General features: G+C 46.3%; 2 protein-coding genes across 4 annotated transcripts in view; one reads left to right on the forward strand and one right to left on the reverse strand.

The window, feature by feature from the left end:
- Window positions 1–1,172: 1,172 nt before the first annotated feature.
- Window positions 1,173–10,211, forward strand: GIMAP6 (GTPase, IMAP family member 6). 2 transcript variants are annotated; one of them, XM_079932415.1, is made up of 3 exons: window positions 1,173–2,254; window positions 4,306–4,390; window positions 6,717–10,211. In XM_079932415.1, exons 1-3 carry the CDS (start codon window positions 2,093–2,095, stop codon window positions 7,370–7,372), a joined length of 903 nt encoding a protein of 300 aa, XP_079788541.1. In that variant the 5' UTR covers window positions 1,173–2,092; the 3' UTR covers window positions 7,373–10,211. The 2 variants fall into 2 exon arrangements, with proteins under 2 accessions (XP_079788541.1, XP_079788542.1); XM_079932416.1 differs by having other exon boundaries at window positions 1,177–2,254; window positions 4,309–4,390.
- Window positions 10,212–13,277: 3,066 nt separating this feature from the next.
- LOC307192012 (GTPase IMAP family member 4-like) overlaps window positions 13,278–22,471 on the reverse strand; it is a 30,010-nt gene continuing 20,816 nt past the window's right edge. Inside the window, exons 4-5 of one of the 2 annotated variants that reach the window (XR_013829915.1) lie at window positions 16,176–22,184; window positions 13,278–13,584 (exon numbers count right to left, since the gene is read on the reverse strand). Coding sequence is in view for 1 of the 2 variants with exons in the window: in XM_079932410.1 (XP_079788536.1) it covers window positions 21,259–22,184 (926 nt within the window). In the remaining variant the exon portion in view is untranslated. The other variant, XM_079932410.1, reaches the window with a different exon arrangement.

Raw genomic sequence — 22,471 nt, forward strand, 5'->3', positions numbered from 1 at the left:
CAGTAAACCTAGGAAGAACGTACTGACATTTTCACGATAGCGTTCCTTCCAGGCGTGTTGCATACACTTGCATTTTCTGATCTATGATCTTGTGTGTGTTCATTAGTCACTTTCTTCTTTTTGTTTTCAATTTTAAGTTTTTGTGCAGTATAGTATATTTTTAAAATATTTATTTATTTATTTTCCTTATTTTTTGGGGGGTGCTGCTGCATCAGGTCTTAGTTGCGGCACTCAGGATCTTTGTTGTGGCATGCGGGATCTTTTCATTACAGTGCGCAATCTGCTTGGACTTCTCTCTAGTTGCAGTGCGGGCTTCTCTCTAGTTGTGGCGTGCGGGTTTTCTCCCTCTAGTTGTAGCGCGCGGGCTCCAGGGCACATGGGCCCTGTAGTTTGCGGCATGCAGGCTCTCTCGTGTGGTGCGCGAGCTCAGTAGTTGTGGTGCACCGGCTTAGTTGTCCTGCAGCATGTGGGATCTTAGTTCCCCGACCAGAGATGGAACCCGCGTCCCCCGCATTGGAAAGTGGATTCTTTACCACTGGACCACCAGGAAAGTCCCCGTAGTGTAGTATTAATAGAGGAAAGAGCTCATATGTTTACAGCTCACTAAATTGTCAGTTGTCACAAACTGAACACATCCAAGTAACAAGCACTCAGCTAAAGACACAGAATGTTGTTGGCACCCCAAAGCAGGGGTTCTCAACCCCCGGATGGTGGACCGGTCCTGGTCCACAGCCTGTTAGGAACCGGGTGGCACAGCAGGAGGTGAGCAGTGGGCGAGCGAGCGAAGCTTCACCTGCCGCTCCCCATGGCTCCCCATCGCTTGCATTACCGCCGGAACCATCCCCCCATCCAATGGCATTACCGCCTGAACCATCCCCCCATCCAATGGCATTACCGCCTGAACCATCCCCCCCCATCCAATGGCATTACCGCCTGAACCATCCCCCCATCCAATGGCATTACTGCGTGAACCATCACCCCATCCCTCCCTGTCCGGGCAAAAATTGGCTTCCATGACACCGGTTCCTGTTGCCAAAAGGTTGGGGACCGCTGTCAAAAAACACAGACCCACTTTAAGAGTGAGATTCAATCCCAACATGATGCTGCCTCTCCTTCACTCCCTACCCCACATCAGCAGGAGTCCAGTATGAAAACGGTGAATTAAAGCTGAGAGAACAGCAAGGCACAAGCTCTAAGAAGGGGTTTCAGGGAAACCCACAGACAATGGGGGAGACAACACAAGGGCACTAGAGGAAACTGAAGCCTCTAGCAGCTACAACAAACATTAAACACAGCTCGTAGCCAGATCAACGTCAAACCTCACACCATAGGCCTATTCCCCTCAGTTCCTAATATCTGACATATCATGTCTGGCTTTCAGCAACATTACAGGGCGTGCTGCAAGGCAGGAGAAAACACACAAAGCAAACACTAGGACCAGACTCAGATGTGACACAGATTTGGGAATTTTCAGACGCAGAATGTGTGTGTGGGCGTGTGTGTGCATATGTGTGTGTGTGCGCGTATGCATGCCGTGCGTGTGTGTGTGTGTGTGTGTATACACACACGCATGTAGAGAGCTTATAAAGAATTGGCTCGTGTGGCTCCTGGTCCATGGGATTATGGAGCTGATGAGTCCCAAGATGTAGGGTCAGCAAGCTGGAGACCCTGGACAGCCAGTGGAGTGGCCGAAGGAGGAGCCTGGGGGAGAAAGAGAGACAATGAATATCTGTCATGACCCGGAGGACAGAGGATGTCTGCAGGCAGTGGGCAATTCTCAAAAAAGGGAGGAAATCCGTACAATCATTCCCCCGGCGCAACATTTTCTGAGATCCGCTGCTTTCCTTCAAGCCTCTGAGTTCTAGCTGTGCTGTGCAGAATAAAAATCATAACAATACGCGTGTTGTTTTTCCTGTGGCTGTTATCACGGCTGCAGAGGAACTGCAGCCGGCAGAGCTTTCTGAGTCATGAGGGCCCCTCCTGGGTGTTCCTACCACTTCCTCTTCCCTCATCTCACAGCTCACGGCTGCACTTTCAAGGGCAGTTTCTGAGCTGAGCTCTCAGATCACATTTTGCTGAAAAACTACAAGCTATGTCCTCTATCTATTCACACGCCCGGGACACCTTCTTTTACCTTCTCCATTCACCCTGCAATGTGGCAGCTCTCGAAAGGGAAACAAAGAATTCACGAGTGCCTCCGACCCCGGGAGACACAGAACACGGCCATTCGTCCTGCCCAGCGGGCAGCGGGGCGGTAAGTCCGAGTGTGTGGGGACTGTGTCTGTGTGTGATGTGTACTTGTGTTTGTGTGTGTGTCGTCTTTGAGAGTGTGTAGTGGGGATGGTGTGGGTAGTGTGTTTTTGTGTGTGTCTCTTTGTGTGTAGGTGAGTATATGTGTGTTTTCTGTGTGTGTTATGTTTGTGTGTGTGTGTGGTAGGTATGTTTATACGTTTGTGAGTATATGTGTGTGAGTGGTGTTTGTGTCTTATGTTCGTGTTTGTGTATGTGTTTGTGTGTTGTGTTTGTGAACATATATGTTCATGTGTGTTGTGTAGCTGTGTGTGCTATGTTTGTGTGTGTTCGTACTTTTGTGAGTGTATGTGTGTAAGTCGTGTGTGTGTGTGTGTGTGTGTGTGTGCCGCATGTCCGAGGTACAATGAGAGGAGCCAGGGCTGAGAGTCGGGAGAACCTTGGACCCTTTGTGCTCTGCCTGGAAGTCACTGCTTACTCCTGGGCAAGACGCTTCTGTGAGTTTCGCTGCCTTCCTGAGAAACCTCATAAAGGTGACGTGTCTGCTCCGTGTTGGAGACAAACACTGTGGCACGTGGCACACATGTGATGCCTGTTGGGCAGGGTGTAGGCTGAGGCGGCCAGGGGCCGGGCAGACGCGCTGTCTGGGCGCGAGGGTGGAGTGCAGGGTCTGCCTCACCCACCTGCCCTGGTCCCGGCCCGGCCTGTATCTTCTTCTCACCACCCTTCTCTCTAGAGGAGGAAGGAGGTTTCCTGGGTGAAGTGCTGCTTCCGCTTCCACCAGTGATGTAAGGGCGCCAAGGACAAAGAGATTGAGGGATCTCCACTTTGCAAAGACAGGGGGCCCCTTTGAGAGGTAAAAGCCTGTGTCCTCACAAGAATGCGGCTGAACAGGTCTGGGTGAAGATGTTCACCTGGCCTGGTCACTCTCCCTGGAAAGTCACCAAACCTCCTGGGCTGGGTCCACTCTCAGCTGGCACGTTAGAGCTGACATCACTGAACCCCCAGTCCTGCAGCCACAGCCCCGCAGGTCCCCGGCCAGCCCCTGGGATCTGGCGAGGACTGAGGTGGTGGGCCAGGTGAGCAGAGAGCCTTAGCCCCCCGGGGATGCTGTGGCAACGGGAAAGCTATGTCTGTGGACGTTCCCCCGGAGTTACCATCCCCTCAACTCAGAGCCTCCATCTGGAGAATGTCATCTGACTGTGATTGTCTCTGAGTGTCCTACACATTCCAGAAAAACAGTCATGGGGCCACACGGTTCCCTCCCCATCCCACAGAGACTACCAAGCAGCTACAACATGATGGGCCCCTGAAACAGGGAACCGTGTTGGTCTGCAGGGTGGAACGGATTGAAGGCAGGATACGCTGCTCTCTCCTCAGGATGACGCCAGTTCCTGGGTGGGTGACACGGCCCTCCTTCGCCAAGAGGACTAGGAATCGCTCTACAGAAGGTCAAACAATGTGCTGGAGTCTTCTACAGGGAAGAGATGTCACGAACATGTAGTTGTGGCCCAGCACTCACACCTCCAGGGACATTGAGGCCCAGGCGGTGCGACCACCTAGCTGCTGGCCTGGGGAGGAGCGCCGAGTCCCCTGGGCCCCCAGCAGGACCGGGACTGGGCCCGACGTGGAGGGAGCCTGTCCGAGTCTGCCGCCCTCCTCACCGTCCAGCTCTTGGCCTCTGCGGCCCTTGCTGCTGGGCTCTCCCCACAGATCATCTGGCCCCAAGAGCCCCTCAGCAGCCCCTCCAGCAACTTCCTGCTCACGTCCCCCAGGCACGCTGGCCACTGCTCCCAGGACAGTAGCTGTCAGGATGCATCCCTGATCCTTTCTCTCCATCACAGAATCACCCCAAAATGGAGACCACAGTGCAGGGGGGAGAAAGGAGGAAACAGGGTCCCTAAAGGATGTAGAAGGTCTCTTAGACTTCCCCTCACTCCGTGTCTCCCCCCCAAACCAATGCAAACAACTTCCTTTTGGCAAGAGAAAGGCACAAGTCAGGTGCCTCTTAAAACTCGGTGGAAAAGTCAGTGAGACATATGATTCTTTTTTCAGGAGGAAGAAGAATATTATGAACTCATTCTCCCGGAGAATCGCGAGGAAGGGCTGTCTCAGGATCCTACACAAGACGGGTCAGGAGGTAAAACATCTTTCCAGCAGACATAAACTTAGAGAGGCATGGCCGGGGGACCCGTAGGTGCAGGGGGCGCGCTGGGAGAGGCAGCAGGAGCTCCTCCTGTCAGAGATTTGCCCACCCGGCGGCCATCGAAGGGCGTTTGGGTTGGGCCTCTCTTCAACACGGCCAGATAGGAGGGAAAGGCCCCTGATGGGCGCAGTGGGCCGAGGGGGTGACGCACAGCGCCAGCCGCCCCTTCACTGGGTCTCAGGAAGGATGTGCTCGCCCCCGGCCTCCGTGTGGGCATCTCGCTGGCTCGAGTGTGAGAGCTCTCAGGGTCATGAGGACTGCAAGCACTAGTGAACAAGCAGGATGCACTCAGGTGCCCCCAGGACCGGGCTCCGCCTTCCCAAGGGACTCCCTCCCCACGAAAGCTGTTGCATCAGGGTCAGGGCTTCACTTTCATGGGCTCAACTTCACCGTCTAGCCTGAGGACACAGAACTTAGGGATATAGGAATGCCGGAAATCCATCCACTTTCCTGGCCAGAAGAATTGATTTGCGATTCACCATGCATTTCAACAGGACTGATTTTTTTTTACTATATGAACTTCAGTGACCTGAGCCATTGAGAGAAAGCCATATTAATAAGCTGCACAGGAAAATTACAATACAAGTGCTGACACCTGATTTCCCTTTTTTTGCAGCAATCGAGATTAAGCATTACTTTAAAAATCTGGCTTTAAAGTCCAATGACGTGGGCGCCTCCAGGCTTGCCCAGACAGGAGACCCCTGTCTCCCTCCAGCTTCGCATTGGAGGGTGGAGATGAACACTGCACCTTCCCTGCTTCTGTGAAACTCCCACCCATTCACTCAAATTCCTTTCAAGCCACCTGAGGGAAGCTGGAGGGAGCCAATATCATCCAGTCAAAACTGGTCGGAGGGTCAGGCAGCCAAGGGAGAAAGGCAGCAGAAACGCGTTGCTGGGAGATTTGGAAGGAGGCGGTGCCAATCCTACTTTCAGGAGGCCGGGGCTCTGTCATAGAGACACATCAATGTCTTCAATGTGGAACAGACTTGGAAGCCGGCTGGGGTTGGGCGCTCCTCTATGTGCTCTGGCTCCTGGGAGCCCACGAGAAGGGAATTCCCTTCCTGCCCTCCAGCTCCGGTCGTTTCTAAAACATCTGGACATTGGGTTTCTAAGTATTAGATTGGCATGACAAAGCTTCTCTCAGCTGATGGCTCTGAACGTTCTGCTGGGTGAGAATGTCCAGCCCCAGCTCCAAGGATGTAGCTTAAGAATGTGACCCCAGTGTGCAGCTGTGCTGTGGAGCTGGGGCTCAGGCTGAAAAGAACCCACCCTCACAACACTCCTCGCTGGGAAAACTAAAGGTAATGTGACGTGGTCGATCACGTCAGGGAGAGGACCGACACAGAGGCTGTGTGCTTTCAATTTCACCACTCTTCCTGAGAAGGGTCTCCAATCAGAGGTACTTGAGGAAGCTCAGGGTCCCAGGTCATGATGGGATGATTCCCACAAAGGTGACCCTGAGAAGAAGTTTCAAAACCTAAACATAAAATGTAGCTTTTCTACCACATCATCCAGCAATTCCACCTCTGGGAATATAGCCCAAAGAATGGAAACAGATGTTGAACATATGTGCATCAAGGCTCATGGCAGCATACTGACAATAGCAAAAAGGTGGAAACAACCCCAAAGTCCATATATATATATATATATATATATATATATATATATATATATATACACATATGAATAAACACAATGTGGTCTACACCTACAGTGGAATATTATTCAGCCTTAAAAAGGAGGGAAGTTCTGACACATGCGACAACGTCGATGAACCTTGAAAACATTATGCTAAGTGAAATAAGCCAGACACAGTAGGGCAAACATTGCCTGACTCCACTTACATGAGGTCCGTAGAAGAGTCAAACACACAGAGACGGAAAGAACAGGACTACCAGGCGTTAGCGGGAGGGAGCCATGGGGCGTTAGCGCTTAACGGGGACAGGGCTTCAGTTTGGGAAGATGGAAAATTCTTGGGCTGCATAGTGGTGATGATCGCACAACAATATGAAGGTACTTAATGCTACACCTAAAAATGGTAAACTTCATGCTACGTATATTCTACCATAATTTTTTTTCTAAAAGTTACAAAAAGAGAGAGGGAAGGAAAGAATGTGAGTCTAGGGCACGTCTCAGATGCTGACGCCGGTCTTCCCTGCTCCTGATCCCCGCCCCCCCGGACATTCTGCCCCTGGTGAGGCTAGAGTGGGTGGAGGATGGGCTCTAACCCCGGTCTCCCACCTTCTCTTGATGCTTCCAGGGCTGAGGGAGGATGAAGGGACCCCGCAGAGGCTGAGGCTCATCCTGGTGGGAAAATCCGGAAGCGGGAAAAGCGCAACAGGAAACAGCATCCTCGGCCGGAGAGTGTTCGAGTCCAAGGTCAGCGCCGGGCCCGTGACCAAGGCCTTCCAGCGGGGGCGCCGAGCGTGGGCGGGGAAGGAGCTCGAGGTCATCGACACCCCCGACATCCTGTCCCCGGGGGCGGCGCCGCGAGGGACCACTCAGGGCCCCTGCGGAGCCATTGCCGCCTCCTCGCCGGGGCCCCATGCGGTGCTCCTGGTGATGCAGCTGGGCCGCTTCACCAAGGAGGATGAGGAGGGGGTCAGGCGCCTCCAGGAGCTCTTCGGGGCGGGCATCCTGGCCCGCACCATCCTGGTGTTCACGCGGAAGGAATACCTGGGCGGCGGCACCCTGGAGGAGTACCTGCGAGAGACCGACAACCGGGAGCTTGCCAGGCTGGACGTCCTGTGTGAGCGGCGACACTGTGGCTTCAACAACAGGGCACAGGGGGCGGAGCAGGACGCCCAGCTGAAGGAGCTCATGGAACAAATCGAAGCCATCCTGTGGGAACACGAAGGCCGTTATTACAGCCACCAGGCTTACCGTCAGTCCCAGCGCGACGTCCTGCTCCAGTGAGAGCCGGCGGGGCGGGTCCCCCAGGGCCAGGGCTCCGAGGAAGGGTGCAGCGAGTAGTCCTGGTGGCAGGGACTGTGTCGCATCCGGAAGGAATCTGGGCGCACTGACACACAGCTCCTGGGGAGGCCGCCCATCTGAGACGCGCTGGATTCCACGCAGCCACGGCTGCTTCCTGCCAGCCTCCCTCGGCCCCGGAGTCTGCCTTCCAGCCCCTCACTTGCTCTCTCCGTCCCACAGGTCACTGACCCTCCCAGTGTCCAGGGCAGGGTCTGGGGTGGCGAGCGGTGTGCGGGCTCCTGAGTTCGCAGGTCCTTCATCACACCTTCCAGAACACGCGGGCCCTCCCTCCTCTGTGCCCCTCCATCCTCACGTCTCCTTGGCATTCCGAGTCTGCAATAGAACACCGATAGGACCACAGCTTCCTGCGGGCAGGCCCGTGCCTCATTCGCCCATGTAACTCCCACAGCATCCTGGCCACTGGAGTCACCGCTTAAACGTCGATGTAGCAAATCAGTGTGGGATGTCGACCAGGTGCCTCTGCATCTCTTGGGCTGTGTCCTTGCCCGCTAAGGGGGCAGGCATGATGACTTTTAAGGCCCTGTGCCATGTGGGCCAGGACAGGCACTGGGCTGGGGAGGAGAGAGCAAGTAGAAACGGGAGGGGTAGAAGGCGCAGCCCTTTTATTCACTCTTGAGAGAGGCCACCCAATCGCAGCAAAGGAGCCCTGTGGGAACCTCTTGGTGGGGTGATGAGCAGAGCGGGGTGGGGGTATCCAGGGGGCCAGGTCCGGTCAAGAAATGGAGCCTAGACCTGGTTGCAGGACATGGAGGCCCCCGGAGGTGCCAAGTGGGCTTGGGCAGAGAGGAGCACTTCCCTGAGGCAGACTCGGACTAGGGAGGTCACACAGCTGTTACTGCCCCTCGTGATGCCTGCCGTCCGGCCGTCCAGCCGTAGAGAACAGAGGCGATGTTCAACCCCTCCTCTGCTTCACCTGCAACTGCTTCCCTTCTCCCTTGAGAGTGGGGAGAAAGTGTGGGTGGGGTGTGTCTTGGTGTGTAGGTGGGTCCCCAGCAAGGTATTTTGGTGCACAGAATGGGAGGAGGCAGAGAAGAAAGGGAAGCTGCAAAGCAAAGAAGCAGGTGAATGATGTAAGACGTCCTAGGGAACAGCCTGCCGGGCTGATGGGGAGAGCCCTGCAACACGCGGCTGTCGTCTTCTCCAGACGCAGTGGACGCCTAAGAAAGCTTAAGCATTTCTTTTGCTAAAAGATTCAGACAAGTGTCTCGAGGCAGAACAGAGACTTATTTTGGTATATGCTTACGATAGCCTTTGTGCCAGATCATTTATTAAGCAGGTGATCCGCGTCCCGCTGAACTGGAACGCAACGTTTATCATATGTTAATTTTTCATATTCCCTAAGATCTCTGTCAGGATTTTCGATTCTGATCTTGTCTTCTGACTTTTCTACTCCTGCATGAATAAAACATGGATTTGATTAGAGTGGCTTTGATTATAATGTGACACACTGATTTCCTCCCCAGTCTCCATTTTTGTATTTCCTTTGTTATTTTCAGGCATTTATTCTTCTGTGTGAAAGTTAAAATCGCTTTGTTTAATTTTCATAAAAGAATCTTGTTGGGATCCCAGTTGGAATTGTCTTACATTTATGTATTAAATTTGGGAGGATTGGAAGTAAGATAAGTTAGAGAAAGACAAGTACTGTGTAATATATATCACTTATATGTGGAATCTAAAATGTCAAACCTGTTTAAAGAAAGAGTAGAACGGTGGTTACCAGGAGGTAGGGGCACAGGGGATAAGACTGGTGGTATTTAAGGGTCCAAACTTGTAACAAGCACGAAATAAGCCATAGAGATCTAAGGTACAGTATACTGAATGTAGACAGTAACATTGTACTCTAAGAATGTGGTGTGATGAATATTGTTACAGCAGCCATACACCCTGCACACCTTAAATTTACACAATGTTAAAAGAAACTCTTTCAGTTACATTAAAAATCTAAAACACAAAAAAAGTTGGGAGAATTGGTAAATGCCTCCAGGATAAGTGAATTAAGGCCATCTTGTTTCTAAGTGAATAGACTCATGACTTCAGAGCTATTGAAGTAAAAGCTAAAATCATTTGCATTTCCTTCAGGAGAAGAAGATACATTTCTTTAATTTAGGTACTTTTGTTTGAACTCTGCTGGCTTGATTGATTTCATAATGGAAAATACAAGCACCTGACCAAATGACACCCATCCAGTGACTCTAAATGATGCGCCACTCAAAACATGTCATTCATTAAAAATTCTAAAGGAATTGTTTAAAATTATATCGAATATGGGGTTTTCTCTCCTTTATTGCTAAAAATCAGGGAAAATACCTCCCACGACTTTTCAGAAGGAGGGATATATGTTGCTTCATGCCATCACTCCCTCAGCATCAGAGAACGGGGAAGGCATGTGTCGGTATGTTCTGGAAACTCCATGGTCTGTGTACCAATAGGAAAGAAGTGGTGTGGGTGAGGGTGGGGGCAGGGGGAGGAGAGAGGGTTGTCTTGGCCAAGGCTGTGAAGATAGTGAACTTTGGAATTCATTATTCTCAAAAAATATCTCTACACTGGAGCAAAGCATGAAAAACACAGATCTGGAGAATCCAAAGTGCCCAGTGAGCACGTGGGTTGCTTCCTCCTTGGTGGGTCAAAGCAGCGGCTAAAAACCCCAGGGAAGGCTTCCAGCTCCCAATCCTCCCGTAATGACATTCATACACTATGTAGAAAATTCAAAATAATGAGAATTTCTAAACAACTGTTAGAAGATATGGAAAAGTGACCAAATACAGGGAGACACTATAAGGAACTTGACAGTTAACATAAGGGGCCATGCAACTGCCACTTTTTTTTTTTTTTTTTTTTTTTTTTTGCGGTACGCGGGCCTCTCACTGTTGTGGCCTCTCCCGTTGCAGAGCACAGGCTCCGGACGCGCAGGCTCAGCGGCCATGGCTCACAGGCCCAGCCGCTCCGCGGCATGTGGGATCTTCCCGGACCGGGGCACGAACCTGCGTCCCCTGCATCGGCAGGCGGACTCTCTTCCCTGGTGACTGCGCCACCAGGGAAGCCCGAGCTGCCACTTTTATGTGGCTTTTCCCCCCCGAGAGCACTTCCCCATCTTGCTGACCCAGGGATATCGCTCAAGCAGAAATTCACAGTGACCTGAGAGTAAGAGGATTGAGTTTGGGGGCAGCCAGAGAGGGTAGAAATTGATGGAGAACTCCCAAAAGGAGCCACACAGGGGGTTGGGTGGGAGCGTTAGAAATTCTTCATATAAACTCCCTTCAAGTCTTTGACTGACCCATGAACGGCAGTCTCTGGAGGGTCCAGGGGAAACTTTTTTTGGAAGGCTGAAAGAGGTAGTTAGAGATTTCAACAGTTGCCCTCAGCAGCAAAGACAAAATTTGAGATTCCGGTCCACCACGTATTCCACTGAAATACCAACGGGAGTAAAATCACATCAGGACTAAGGGACTTGCCCTAAAAGAGCAAGATTGGAATAGCCCCTCGCTAATGACGTCGACAGCCAAGCCTTCCCAAGTTCAAAGGGATCTGCCAGGAATTTAAGTGCCTGCTAGAGCGAACACAGTACTATTCAGAAGACCATAATAATACCCAGAGTCCCTACAACATACTATCGACAATATCCTGTAAACTATTAAACATTCTCCTTTTCTAACATAAGGATAGAAAGCAATAAAATTTCCCTCTACACATGTTTATCTACATCTCCCAAATTTTTGTGTGTTCTGTTTTCACTATCACTCAGTTTGTAACATTTTGCATATTCTTTGTGATCTCTTTTTTCACTCATGGGTTATTTAGGTGTATGTGTTTAATTTCCAAATATTTGAGTATTTTCTAGAAATTGCAATATCCAATATGGTAGCCACCAGCCATATGTGGTTACTGAGCACTTGAAATGTAGCTGGTGTACCTGAGAAATTGAATTTTAACTTTTATTTCATGATAATTTGTTTTAATTTAAATTTAAACACTGAAGCACTGTAAAATATTTTACCATGAAACACAGCTTTGTTGTTTGGGTAGAAATACACTTCACTCTAACTGTTGTATCACATATTATTGCTGTATTGCAATGTAAATTTTGGCCACATTTATTGTTTCTAGTATGAGAACATATATACATCATTGATCTAGTCAATGTCAGAAGATTGATTCCCTTTGAACAATCTTCCTAATGCAGTGATGTAATACTTTTATTCGAATACTTTGTGTAGACAGCATGAGTTATAGTGATACCTGTCTACATTGTAGTAGATAATGACCATTAAATTTAAATACGGTTTATTATTTTATTTATAATGGGGTTGAGTTAAATCTTAATTTAAAAATAAGTATGGACAATATTTAATCTTTAAAATGAAGGCATGATATTGATGCAGAATGAATGGAGATGACTAAGCAGGTAGTAAAACTGGAACAGGAGAGAGAAAGAGGCTGGAAGATGTGTTATAACATTCACAGTGGCAACTGCAATTTGCTGCTGTGTAGCAAAACCAAAAAAGAAAAAAAAAAAAGCTGTTAGAGACCTTTTCAGCAAACACATACAGGATTTGATAAAATGTTTCCTCTCAACCATCAAAAACAGACTTGACAACTGAAGGCAGAATTAAATGTCCAACAAAAACCTCTAGACAACTTTTAATAGGCTCTGAGCTTATAACTTGGGCCAGGTGTAAAACACTTTGGATTACTGCATGAAAAAGAAAAACACTTTTAGTTGGAGAGATGGTGAAAACAACTTATTACTTTGGTTATGGAAAGTTGTTTTTTTTTGTTTGCTTGTTTGTTTGTTTTGCGTTACGCGGGCCTCTCACTGTTGTGGCCTCTCCTATTGCGGAGCACAGGCTCCGGACGCACAGGCTCAGCGGCCATGGCTCACGGGCCCAGCCGCTCCGCGGCATGTGGGATCTTCCTGGACCGGGGCACGAACCCGCGTCCCCTGCATCGGCAGGCGGACTCTCAACCACTGCGCCACCAGGGAAGCCCTATGGAAAGTTTTACTGCAAATTTTTAAAGAAAAGACTAAAAATTCTAAAGTATGCAAAACACGAAAGACCTTCCATCAAGGCACCAAACAATTGCCCAGAGAAGGTAAGACTTTTAAAATAATATCAAAGATGAATTGATTTAAGGTTTGAAAAATTGCAAGTCTCTTTCTTTAGAGCTATATGAGAAGTGTGACTTAAGACATGATCCGAGTGATACTTTGAGTATGTCTTAAAGTCGTCCCACGTCTAGGAAAAGATGTAAACTCAGGGCAAAAAAAAAAAAAAAAAAAAAAAATTCAAATTAGGGGTATAGATATTTTTACATCTTTCAAAACTGTCAGAGAATTTTAATAGATACTTGGCACAAATTGCTCATGATGGAAGCACATGCAGTCATCTCCAGTCTCACACTTGTACTCTGCGCCCCAGAATTCCTGGACCATATGTTCTTCTCCACTTCTGGATCCTGCTTTATTTTGCCTTGACTGTTTCCAGTAACATTTCATCCCTCTCCACTTATACAGAGTATTCGATTAGGAAAACTGAAGCCAATCTAGGTACTAAAAGTAGGATGAACTTTTTGTTTTTCCTTCTAAAATGGTAAAAAAAAAAATTTTTTTAAGTTGCCTTTAGATACATTAGATTGGTGAGTGTATGACTTTCATCCACATCTTTCTTTTTCTTTTCTTCTTTTCATCTTTATTGGAGTATAACTGTTTTACAATGTTGGGTTAGTTTCTGCTGTACAACAAAGTGAATCAACTACATGTGTACATATATCCCCATATCCCCGCCCTCTTGCGTCTCCCTCCCACCCTCCCTATCCCACCCCTCTCGGTGGTCACAAAGCATCGAGCTGATCTCCCTGTGCTGTGCAGCAGCTTCCCACTAGCTATCTATTTTACATTTGGTAGTGTATATATGTCAATGCTAAAAGTTGGATGAACTTTTAGTCCAAGGAATGAAAGGCTTGCCCTGGCCTGGGGAGCGAGGTGGTGTGCTGACCTGGGTGATTTTCAGCAGCTATGAGCTGTGAAACACACCGCCGTCTCCCGTAGTCTATTTGCAATGGTTGCCATGTGCTCCTTCTCCAGCAAGTTCCAAATCTTGTGGGAGTGCTTCTCATTGGCAGACCGTAACCCGGACCTGTAGGGAAAGGGATGATAAGGAACGTTGGCCCAGGCTCCTTCCCTGAGATGCAGAGGACCCAGGAAGAATCGAGGGTGCCCCGTTTACAGCATTCAGCACAGCTCAATAATTCAGATGGAAGGATTCACCTTACATCTGACCTTAGGGAAAGCTTTCCTATCTCATCCACGACATCGAATAGGAGTTACACCTATTTGATGCTGGGTATGCCTGGGACAAAGCATTAAAATATTATCTTGAATTTTCATTTCAACATGTACTCCCTCAGTAGTGAGTGGCAGCTAACTCTTCCTGTTCACTCCTTTGTACCAACTTGCTGGCATACGTGAGGCCCTCACTAAATATTTTTTCACCCTACCCCTTGAAGAGTTGGTGAAACTTGGCTCAAGCTACATTTCCACAGCATGGAGAGCCCCAAATCTTTCTTGTTCTTTCTGGGAATTTCCTGAGCTCACTTCTTTATGCTTCCCTCTACTTTCTCAGTCATGTACTACTGTTCTCTATTTGACTCAATTTCATGAAGACCCAAAATTCACTTCTTTAGCTGGTTTCCACAATAACCATAGACACTAAGCTTCTTGTACGCTTTGGCATCTTTCCTAGTGATTTTGAAACTCATGGGGCGGGTCCCACAGGCAGCAGTGGGTGTTATTACATCAAGTCGACTGCCTTCCCTCTAGCTTGGAACGAGGAAGTGCTAATCCCTCCAGAACCCAGGAGGGAGAAACTCTGGAGTGACACTTCATAAACGGTCTCCCTCTCACGAAAGGCAGAGGGATTGACCTGTTTGGGGATGTTAAGAATGTTAGGAGAGCCATTAGACCCATTAGACCACTTCCTGCTATGAGTTTCATTTTTCAGAAACAGGAAACAAACGGCCCTCTCAACCTTTTGACCTGCTGTGATCAGATATGACCAACACTTTTGGTTCCTTGTTTCATCCTATAAGCAGACCAAAAAAGTCCTCTTTCTGGTGGTCCAGAGGAGTCTTGCTTTTTGGGTTTCACCTTCTCAGACTATGACTCTTTGGTTGTCAGGTGGCCCCATTATGTGAAACTAGCTCTCTTCCATTTCAGGGAAAAGAAGGAAGACTCCTAACTTAGGTTTTTCATCCCTGCTCTGGTCTCCACTTCATCTTTACCAGGGAGTCCTAGAATTCTGGTAACAAGATGGTATTTAGCTTTATTTGATTCAGTTCTTTGTGTGTATAGTTTTCCTGCAGAATCCTGGAGGGGAGAAGGGTCTTTGGCTCCCTGGCTCTGGCTGGTAACATTTGGAGCAGGGGAAATGCCTTGAAAATTATTGAAGTGACTTTCCCTTTTTATTCAAGCACAGGATATTTGCTCCAGTGTAATCACTCTCAAAGTATATTCCTGGACCAGCGAGATCGGCAATGCCAGGGAACTTGTTAGGAATGCAGATTCTCAGGTCCACTGACTCAGAAACTTTGTACGTTAGCAAGTCTTCCGGGCGACTCTGATGCATGCTAATGCTCCACAAAATACAGGAAAAAACCTGAATAATCAGATTTTAATATTTTTAAAAATACTAATAGAATTTTGTCGAAAGATGACAACCTTGTCAAGCTGGGTGTTTTCTCTAGAATGGATGGTCTGTATTCTATCACTTCTCCAATTTGCATGAAAAGGTTTAGGCACTAAGCGATAACATTTTACACGGTAGAAGTCCAGCTGATAAGAGATGAGAACAGCTCCTCTTATAGGGGAAAGGAAACAGGAAGGCAGAGGAATCAAGCCATCAGATATGTGTCCTAAAGTTTGTGTCTCCAAGTTCAGGAAACAAGAGGTATATTAGATAGTTAAGTTCTGGTCACTTCTTGAGCTAGGATCTGGGGAACACCCTCTGCGAAAAGCCTTTAAACCTGGATGTCACCCTATGTGGTCCTCGTCTCAAGGATGGAAACACTTTCCGTTTCTATCTGGTTTGGCTGCTCCCCGGTACTTTCTAGCATTTGATTCTTCGTAGTTTATCCAAAGTTTATCTGTAGGATATTTCGTATGTTACAAGCCTCTGTCCTTTTGGAACCAGACTCAAGTTCTGACGTTGTATTCTCTTTCTTGGTTTGTATGTAGAATGAACAAGAGTTTAGGATTCTAGGAAAGTCTGGTTGGGAATTGGCAAAGGAATTCAGCACGAGGGTGGGAGTGAGGTCGCTCTAGAGCCAGGTGTAGGGCAAACTCGCCCCAGCTGCCTCTGGCACGTGCCGCTAGTCATCTGCTTACTAGCATTTACCCCTCCTGTTCACTAACAAAACTACAATTTTGCTTATAACTGCAACGTACCCGTGTGAAATACTGAATTGCACAGTGTTTCTTGCAGCTGGGGGTAACCATATGACCACGAGGTAGTAGCAGAAGCTCTGTGGACATTTCTGGGTAGCCTTTGCTTCTGTAATAGATGTGGCATTCTGTCCTCCTTCTTGTGTCTGTGTTCTTTCCACCCGCAATTCAGACATGAGGCTGAAGGTGAAGCAGCCGTCTTACCACTTTGAGGACAAAAGTTACTTGCAAGTAATGGTGGAGAAAAAAATCAAGTTCTTTGGGTAGTTACATGGGCTCTGGACTTACCAGCCGTAAACGCCTTGTATCACAATTGAACCCTTTGTTAAGCTGCTTTGGTGAAGTTCTCTTCCATGCAACCAGACATAGCCTCCAGCTTACATTCCAGGGCTGAATGAGCGTCACTGCCGGACCAGCCACAGAGATTTTAGACCATCAGGAGCTGTGGTGAAGTCAGCCAGGAGACCCTCAAAGGGCACTGCCTGGAGTGAGAAATTCATTCACTTGGTGACTTTACACCAGCTTGTGGACTTTCTTGTTGGGGACCAGCAGGGCTGCAGAGGCTTGACAGACATGGGATGTCACCCAACAAGTAGAGGAGACAGGGACTGAGGCTTGGAGACCCCATCTTTCTCCGCAGATCACGATGTCACAGAAGAAACCCATCCCCCACTGAAGGAAAGAAATAACGATGGTTGCAAGGAGTCTCTAAGTCACCTAAATGGGGACTAAACACGGCTCTTTAGCAGATCCGATTGGACTGGTTTTTAAACAAGAGTAAACATTTAGTTATATATTTTCCCTAGAAGTAATGGATGGGATCTAGGAAAGAGTATAAAATTATAGACAAATTAAACAGGTACATTTTCTATTTGTGTCCTAAATGTAGTATATGTTTAGTTTTGCCTCGTAGGCTGTTTCCAGTGAATTCCAAATTGTTCCACAAGAAGCAACTGACTTATATTCTCAGAGGACTCGTTTCCACAAGCTTGCTCAAAGCATTTTTTCTGCAAATGCAACTATTGTCTCAAGAGAAATTAAAAATAGAGTTAAAATTTCCGTATCTCATTATCCTTTCTCACAAATCCTATATCAGAGACATAATGCCTAAGAAAATGTACGCACTACATAGCATAGCCATTGTGTATATGAAGCAAAAAGTACAGAAAATGCAAGGAGATATGGACTAACAGGTCCTAATAATATGACTTTAATATAAACTTGTCAGAAAAGACAAATCAAGTAGACAAAAAATAAGTAAGGAGATAGAAGAATAAACATAATGAAGAAAGTAGCTCTCTTGGATTTATAGAAAATACACTCTTTTTGCGTAATATCAGAGAATACACCCTTTTTCAAATGCACATGGAACATTCACAAATATTGATCATATATTAATATATGTTAGCAAACATCAGTGAGTTCCATGAAGTAGAAATAATAAAAACAACACTTTCTGATCATGATGAGATAAAACCAGAAATTACATTTGGAAAAAAGTCCTTCCATCGAGAAATGAAAACACCTTGTATTAAACAACTCTTGTTGAAAAGAAAAATACAAACTGAGGCTTTAGAATTTCTTACAGATCATACTAATAAAAATACTAAATGTCAGAAGCTATAGGCTTCATTTAAAGAAGTGATCAGAGGGGCTTCCCTGGTGGCGCAGTGGTTGAGAGTCCGCCTGCCGATGCAGGGGACGTGGGTTCGTGCCCCGGTCTGGGAAGATCCCACATGCCGCGGAGTGGCTGGGCCCGTGAGCCATGGCCGCTGAGCCTGCGCGTCTGGAGGCTGTGCTCCACAACGGGAGAGGCCACAGCAGTGAGAGGCCCACGTACAGAAAAAAAAAAAAAAAAAAAAAGAAGTGATCAGAGTAAAAAGCATTGCACCAAAAACTTCTTCAACTAAAAAAAAGAAGAAAATGAATTAAATTCTCACTTCCAAAAAAGCTAGAAAAAGTACAATAAGGTAAACCAAAAGAAAGTACAAGTATGAAAGACAAAAATTAATGTAGTGGAGAAAAAAATACACCTAATTAATAAATCAAAATCCTGGTTTATTGAAAAAATTTAAAATTAACAAACTACTCATTAACTTGTTCAGGAGAAAAAGAGAAAAGGGCACAAATAAAACTTCCAAAATGACAAGAGGAACAACCATTGAAATTGAAGACAATTTTAAAATTTAGAACCTTTTTGCAAATAAATTTGAAAACCTAGAAGAAATGGATAATTTCCTAGGGAAATGCAGATTACCAAACTTATCTCCATTAGAGACAAATTTATTTTTAAAAATATTTTTAAAAGGTTTTTTGATGTGGACCATTTTAAAAGTCTTTACTAAATTTGTTACAATATTGCTTCTGTTTTATGTTTTGGTTTTTTGGCCCCAAGGCATGTGGGATCTTAGCTCCCCAACCAGGGATCAAACCTGCACCCTTTGCATTGGAACGTGAAATCTCAACCACTGGACTGCAAGGGAAGTCCCTAGAGAGAGAAGATAGACCAGTGTGCATGGAAGAATTAGAGAAAGCTATTAAGGAACCACACCACAAAGTAAGCACCAGGGACAGACTGTTATGCATGGAAATTCTTCCAAACCTTCTAAGTCCAGATAGTTTCAGTGCTCTTTAAATTGTTGCAGAGCATCGAAAACGATGAGAAATTTCCGAATTGCTTTTTGAAAACAAATCTAACATTGATACCTAAGTCTGATAATGATGGTACAAAAAGATAAAACTATAGAGCCACATCTCTTGTGAATATCAACACAAAAATACTAAATAAAATATTAGCAAACAGGTGCCAACACATCAAGCATGTGATACATCCTGACCAAGAGGGATAGAAAACAGAAATGAAAAATTGGTTCAATATTGGGAAATCTGTTCATATCATTCACCATGATAATTCTCATGGATGATTTTTTAAAAGCCTTTAATGAAATTCAACAGCCACTCATGATAAAAACCCTCAAGAAAATAGTGATTGGGGGATACTTGTTTAACATGATTACACACACACACACGCGTGTGCACACACACACACAAATACATGTACTACTGTAGCTCAGCAGCTATCTCACTTACCTAATTGGGAAACACGGAGGGCGTATCCAGGAAGAAAGCAAGTATACCCACCCACTACTAATCAACATTATAATGGAGGTTTTAGCAAATGCAATTTGACAAGAGCAATCAATTAGGGGCATAAGAATAAGTAAAGGAGAAGTGATACACTGTGGGACATCCGTAAGATGGAATACTAGTCAGCAATAAAGGAGAACAAGCTCTTGGTACACACAGCGTCAATGATTCTCAAGATCATTACGCTAAGTGAATGAAGCCAGTCTCAAAAGGGACTTTGTTTTACTTATCTCTAGATTCTCAGTGTCTCGTATAAAACCTACCACCAAGTACAAGCAACCAATGAATGTTAATAAATAGATGAATAGGTATGAACTCCCAAAAGTCTTGAGAGAAGAGAACATGCTTCATTCTTCTATTGTATTAGTCACAATGCATAGTTTCATTCATCTGTCTGCCTTCTGCCCCGGGAGGCAAATAGGCAAAGCTGCTCTCGGGATATGTCACACGGGCTTCTCATTTCCTAACTGCTAGTCAAGAGCAAAACCTTTTTCTTTGTCTCATCTACAGCATTAACTCGGAGGCAAGGGTAAGAATAATTGAATGCATTTACACAGAAAATAACCACTGACGTTAGAATTTTCTTCGTATTAAGCCTGTATTTACTTTTTCTTGGGAGGTGTATGTGGTTCTTTGGTTAAATATTTGTTAATAGAAGGTTGTAATACAATAGCACATTAAATTCATATCTCAGAATTTTGACTACAACGCCAATGATGAAAACAGTAGAGACAGAGATCACCCACCTTCTGCAGAGTGAATCCAAATCTCTCTACTCAGAGCGACTACCTCTAAAGGAGTCATGTGCTTCTTTGCACGGTGCTTCTCATATGCGTGAGCCTTTGCTGATTTTTATTAAGTGTACAGTCTAAACTCCTTGTGTTTGGGGGAAATCATGGAGAGACATATGCCCTAGTTTGAGCAAAATGGGTTAGGACATGGAGAAGACGATTTTAAGGTGACAGAGCAAGGAGAGTTGGCATAGGTCACATATGACCACCAGAACACGTTGGTAGAACATGGAAAAGTGCTTTGGGGAAGCCTAGAAATTATTAGGTGAAGAGTACTCAGTAGAAGAGTAGAAAAGGGATAGGGACTTAGCTATTTTTATCCATATATTAAAAAGAATTGTTGCATCAGGAAAGCCACAAAGGTCTCAGAAACGTAGGTCACGTGTAATTTCTATCAACACATAATGAATGAGACCAAGGGCAATGTAGTCTCTGACTGTCAGAGGCGTTGAGAATGTGGCTGAAACCTTCCAGGGAAAAGGAGAAAGGGAGAAGTCTAGAGGGTAGACCAAGCCTACTTCCAAAAGCATCTTGAACTTTTACAAAAGACTATAATTCATCCCTGTGCTGTTAGAAGAAATAGTGGTAGTATTTTCCAAAAAAAGATTCCATTTTGTACAAATATGAGAGAACAGAAAAGTTTTATTATAATAACAATAAGCAAACAATTCAACTGGGTGGGACAGCAGTTAGTTTCCCAAGAAAAGGAGAGAACTGGTTATTCAGCAAATTGGTTGGTGTTGGTCAAAGAGTTTCTACAGATACATCTGAATATACCAAACATTGTTCTCTTATCTGTTGAATCTCTTTCACTCTTTCTCGCATTTCACATAGTTGAGTTCTGAAAGATCTATCTTCCAGACAACTCTGTTCGTCAATGGGCAGACGATAAGGAACAATTGAGTCCTTCTGTAAAATTGTAAGTAAACAAATTTCCATTCATCTACAAAGAATTCTATAAACATCTCCATCTATAAGCTTAACTAATGCAAAGAATTGATCTTTCTCATAAACTATAAGGTTAAGATGATCACTGTGATTCTGAGGGTAAAATAAGTGAGACGAAACCACAGGGGGAGATTACCTACCAATCTAGAAAGAATCCAGAGGAGAAACATTTACTAGGGATAAACAGAGAAAGCTTGGGGTCATTTTCTTTGGTCTCCTGCATTCCTTCTCTCTGTGTCTCTGAGAAAGAATTCACAATTAGGGAGCATCAATACGTTGTGCTTTGGAGTTTCACAGATTGAGAGTTTGTCCCTCCCCTGTTAAATCAATCGACATATACCAATTCCCAGCAGTGAGCTTTACTCTCCTTAGTCCTGAGAGTCTGAGAGACAGAAAAACGAGAATGCTCTGACTTACATGGGGCAGGGCCAGCTGAAAATATGCAGGAAGTATAGACACATTTTCATGAAGTTGGATCTTAATGTTTAATTCTTAAACAGAGAGAAAACCAAAGAAACCACCTTAAACAGGCCTAAGATGAATTCAAGTATCCCGCTCTGATTCTCAACTTCGTGTCTGGCATTTTGCTGCCTTGCAGCACAGAAAGCCTCCCTTTCTGCCAACTGCCTCCTCATTTGCATCTCTTGCTTTTGCTGTTCTAGTTCATCCTCCAGCATTCTGATTTTCTCTTCGTACTCCTGTCTTATCTGCGCTTTCTGTCTCTCTAGCTCTGCTCTGTAATTTTCTTGTATCACTAGGATTTGTTTCTGAATCCTCTCCTCGACCTTTTGATACGTGTTGTTCGTGAAGCACCTGCCTTTGCACTCTGCGACCACGCGCTGAACCAGGACCAGCAGCTGCTGCCTCTGGTCCTCCTGCTCAGCTCCCGTCGCCCTGTTGTTGAACACACAGTAGCGGTCTCCGAACTTGTCCATCAGCTCTCGAATGACTTCTGGAGCTTCCTTTAAGTAATCACGGAAATCGGTGCCTTCCAAGTCATCTTTCCGGGTGAATAAGAGAATCATGTGTTTCCTAGCTCTCTCTCCAAACATTTCCAGGACCTTTTCCGTGGCTCTCTGCTCTTCCGGTGTGTACCGGCCCAGTGGGATGATGAGGAGGAGAGCATGAGGCCCTGGGGAGGTCAGGGCCATGCAGCGAGCAATCTCCTTGCAAGTGTCAGCATCCTGTACCTCTGTGTCAAAGATGCCTGGCGTATCCACAACGACAACTTCCCTCCCGTTCCAGGTGCTGTCTCCTTTCTTACAGGACCTGGTGATGGATACTGCAGAAAAGCCCGAAGGAAACACTTTCTTTCCGAGGATGCTGTTTCCTGTTGCACTTTTTCCTGCCCCAGTCTTACCCACTAAGACGAGTCTCAGTTGTGAATCTCTAGGGTCTTGGTTTCCAAGCCCTGGCACAACAGGAAACAAAAGCCGTAGTGTTAGAAGGAACTTCAACCGTCTCCCCTGCAAGGCTCCTGCCCACTGGTGCCCTTCTCTGTCGCCTGCTAGGGTCCTCCACACTCAAGGGATGTCTATAGAAAGCCCTCTGGGCTCGTGTTCCTCTTGCAGTCTTTGGGGACTGCCCAGGTACTTTTCAGCATCCCCCCTGAGCTTCTTACTGTGACCTTGTGTAGGTAAGTAGCCCACAGAGGAGGAAACAAAATGGTTAAGAAGAGAACTCTGAGCTGCTACTGGT

The sequence above is a fragment of the Stenella coeruleoalba genome (genome assembly GCF_951394435.1).
Source record: "Stenella coeruleoalba genome assembly, chromosome: 9".
NCBI lineage: Eukaryota > Metazoa > Chordata > Mammalia > Artiodactyla > Delphinidae > Stenella > Stenella coeruleoalba.

Bases quoted from the DNA above. Each gene is read 5' to 3' on its own strand.
- GIMAP6 (XM_079932415.1), top strand. From the start codon at position 2,093: ATGTCCTCTATCTATTCACACGCCCGGGACACCTTCTTTTACCTTCTC. The intron at 2,255-4,305 runs GTAAGTCCGAGT...TTCTTTTTTCAG, and splicing joins GCCCAGCGGGCAGCGGGGCG to GAGGAAGAAGAATATTATGA. The intron at 4,391-6,716 runs GTAAAACATCTT...TGATGCTTCCAG, and splicing joins TACACAAGACGGGTCAGGAG to GGCTGAGGGAGGATGAAGGG.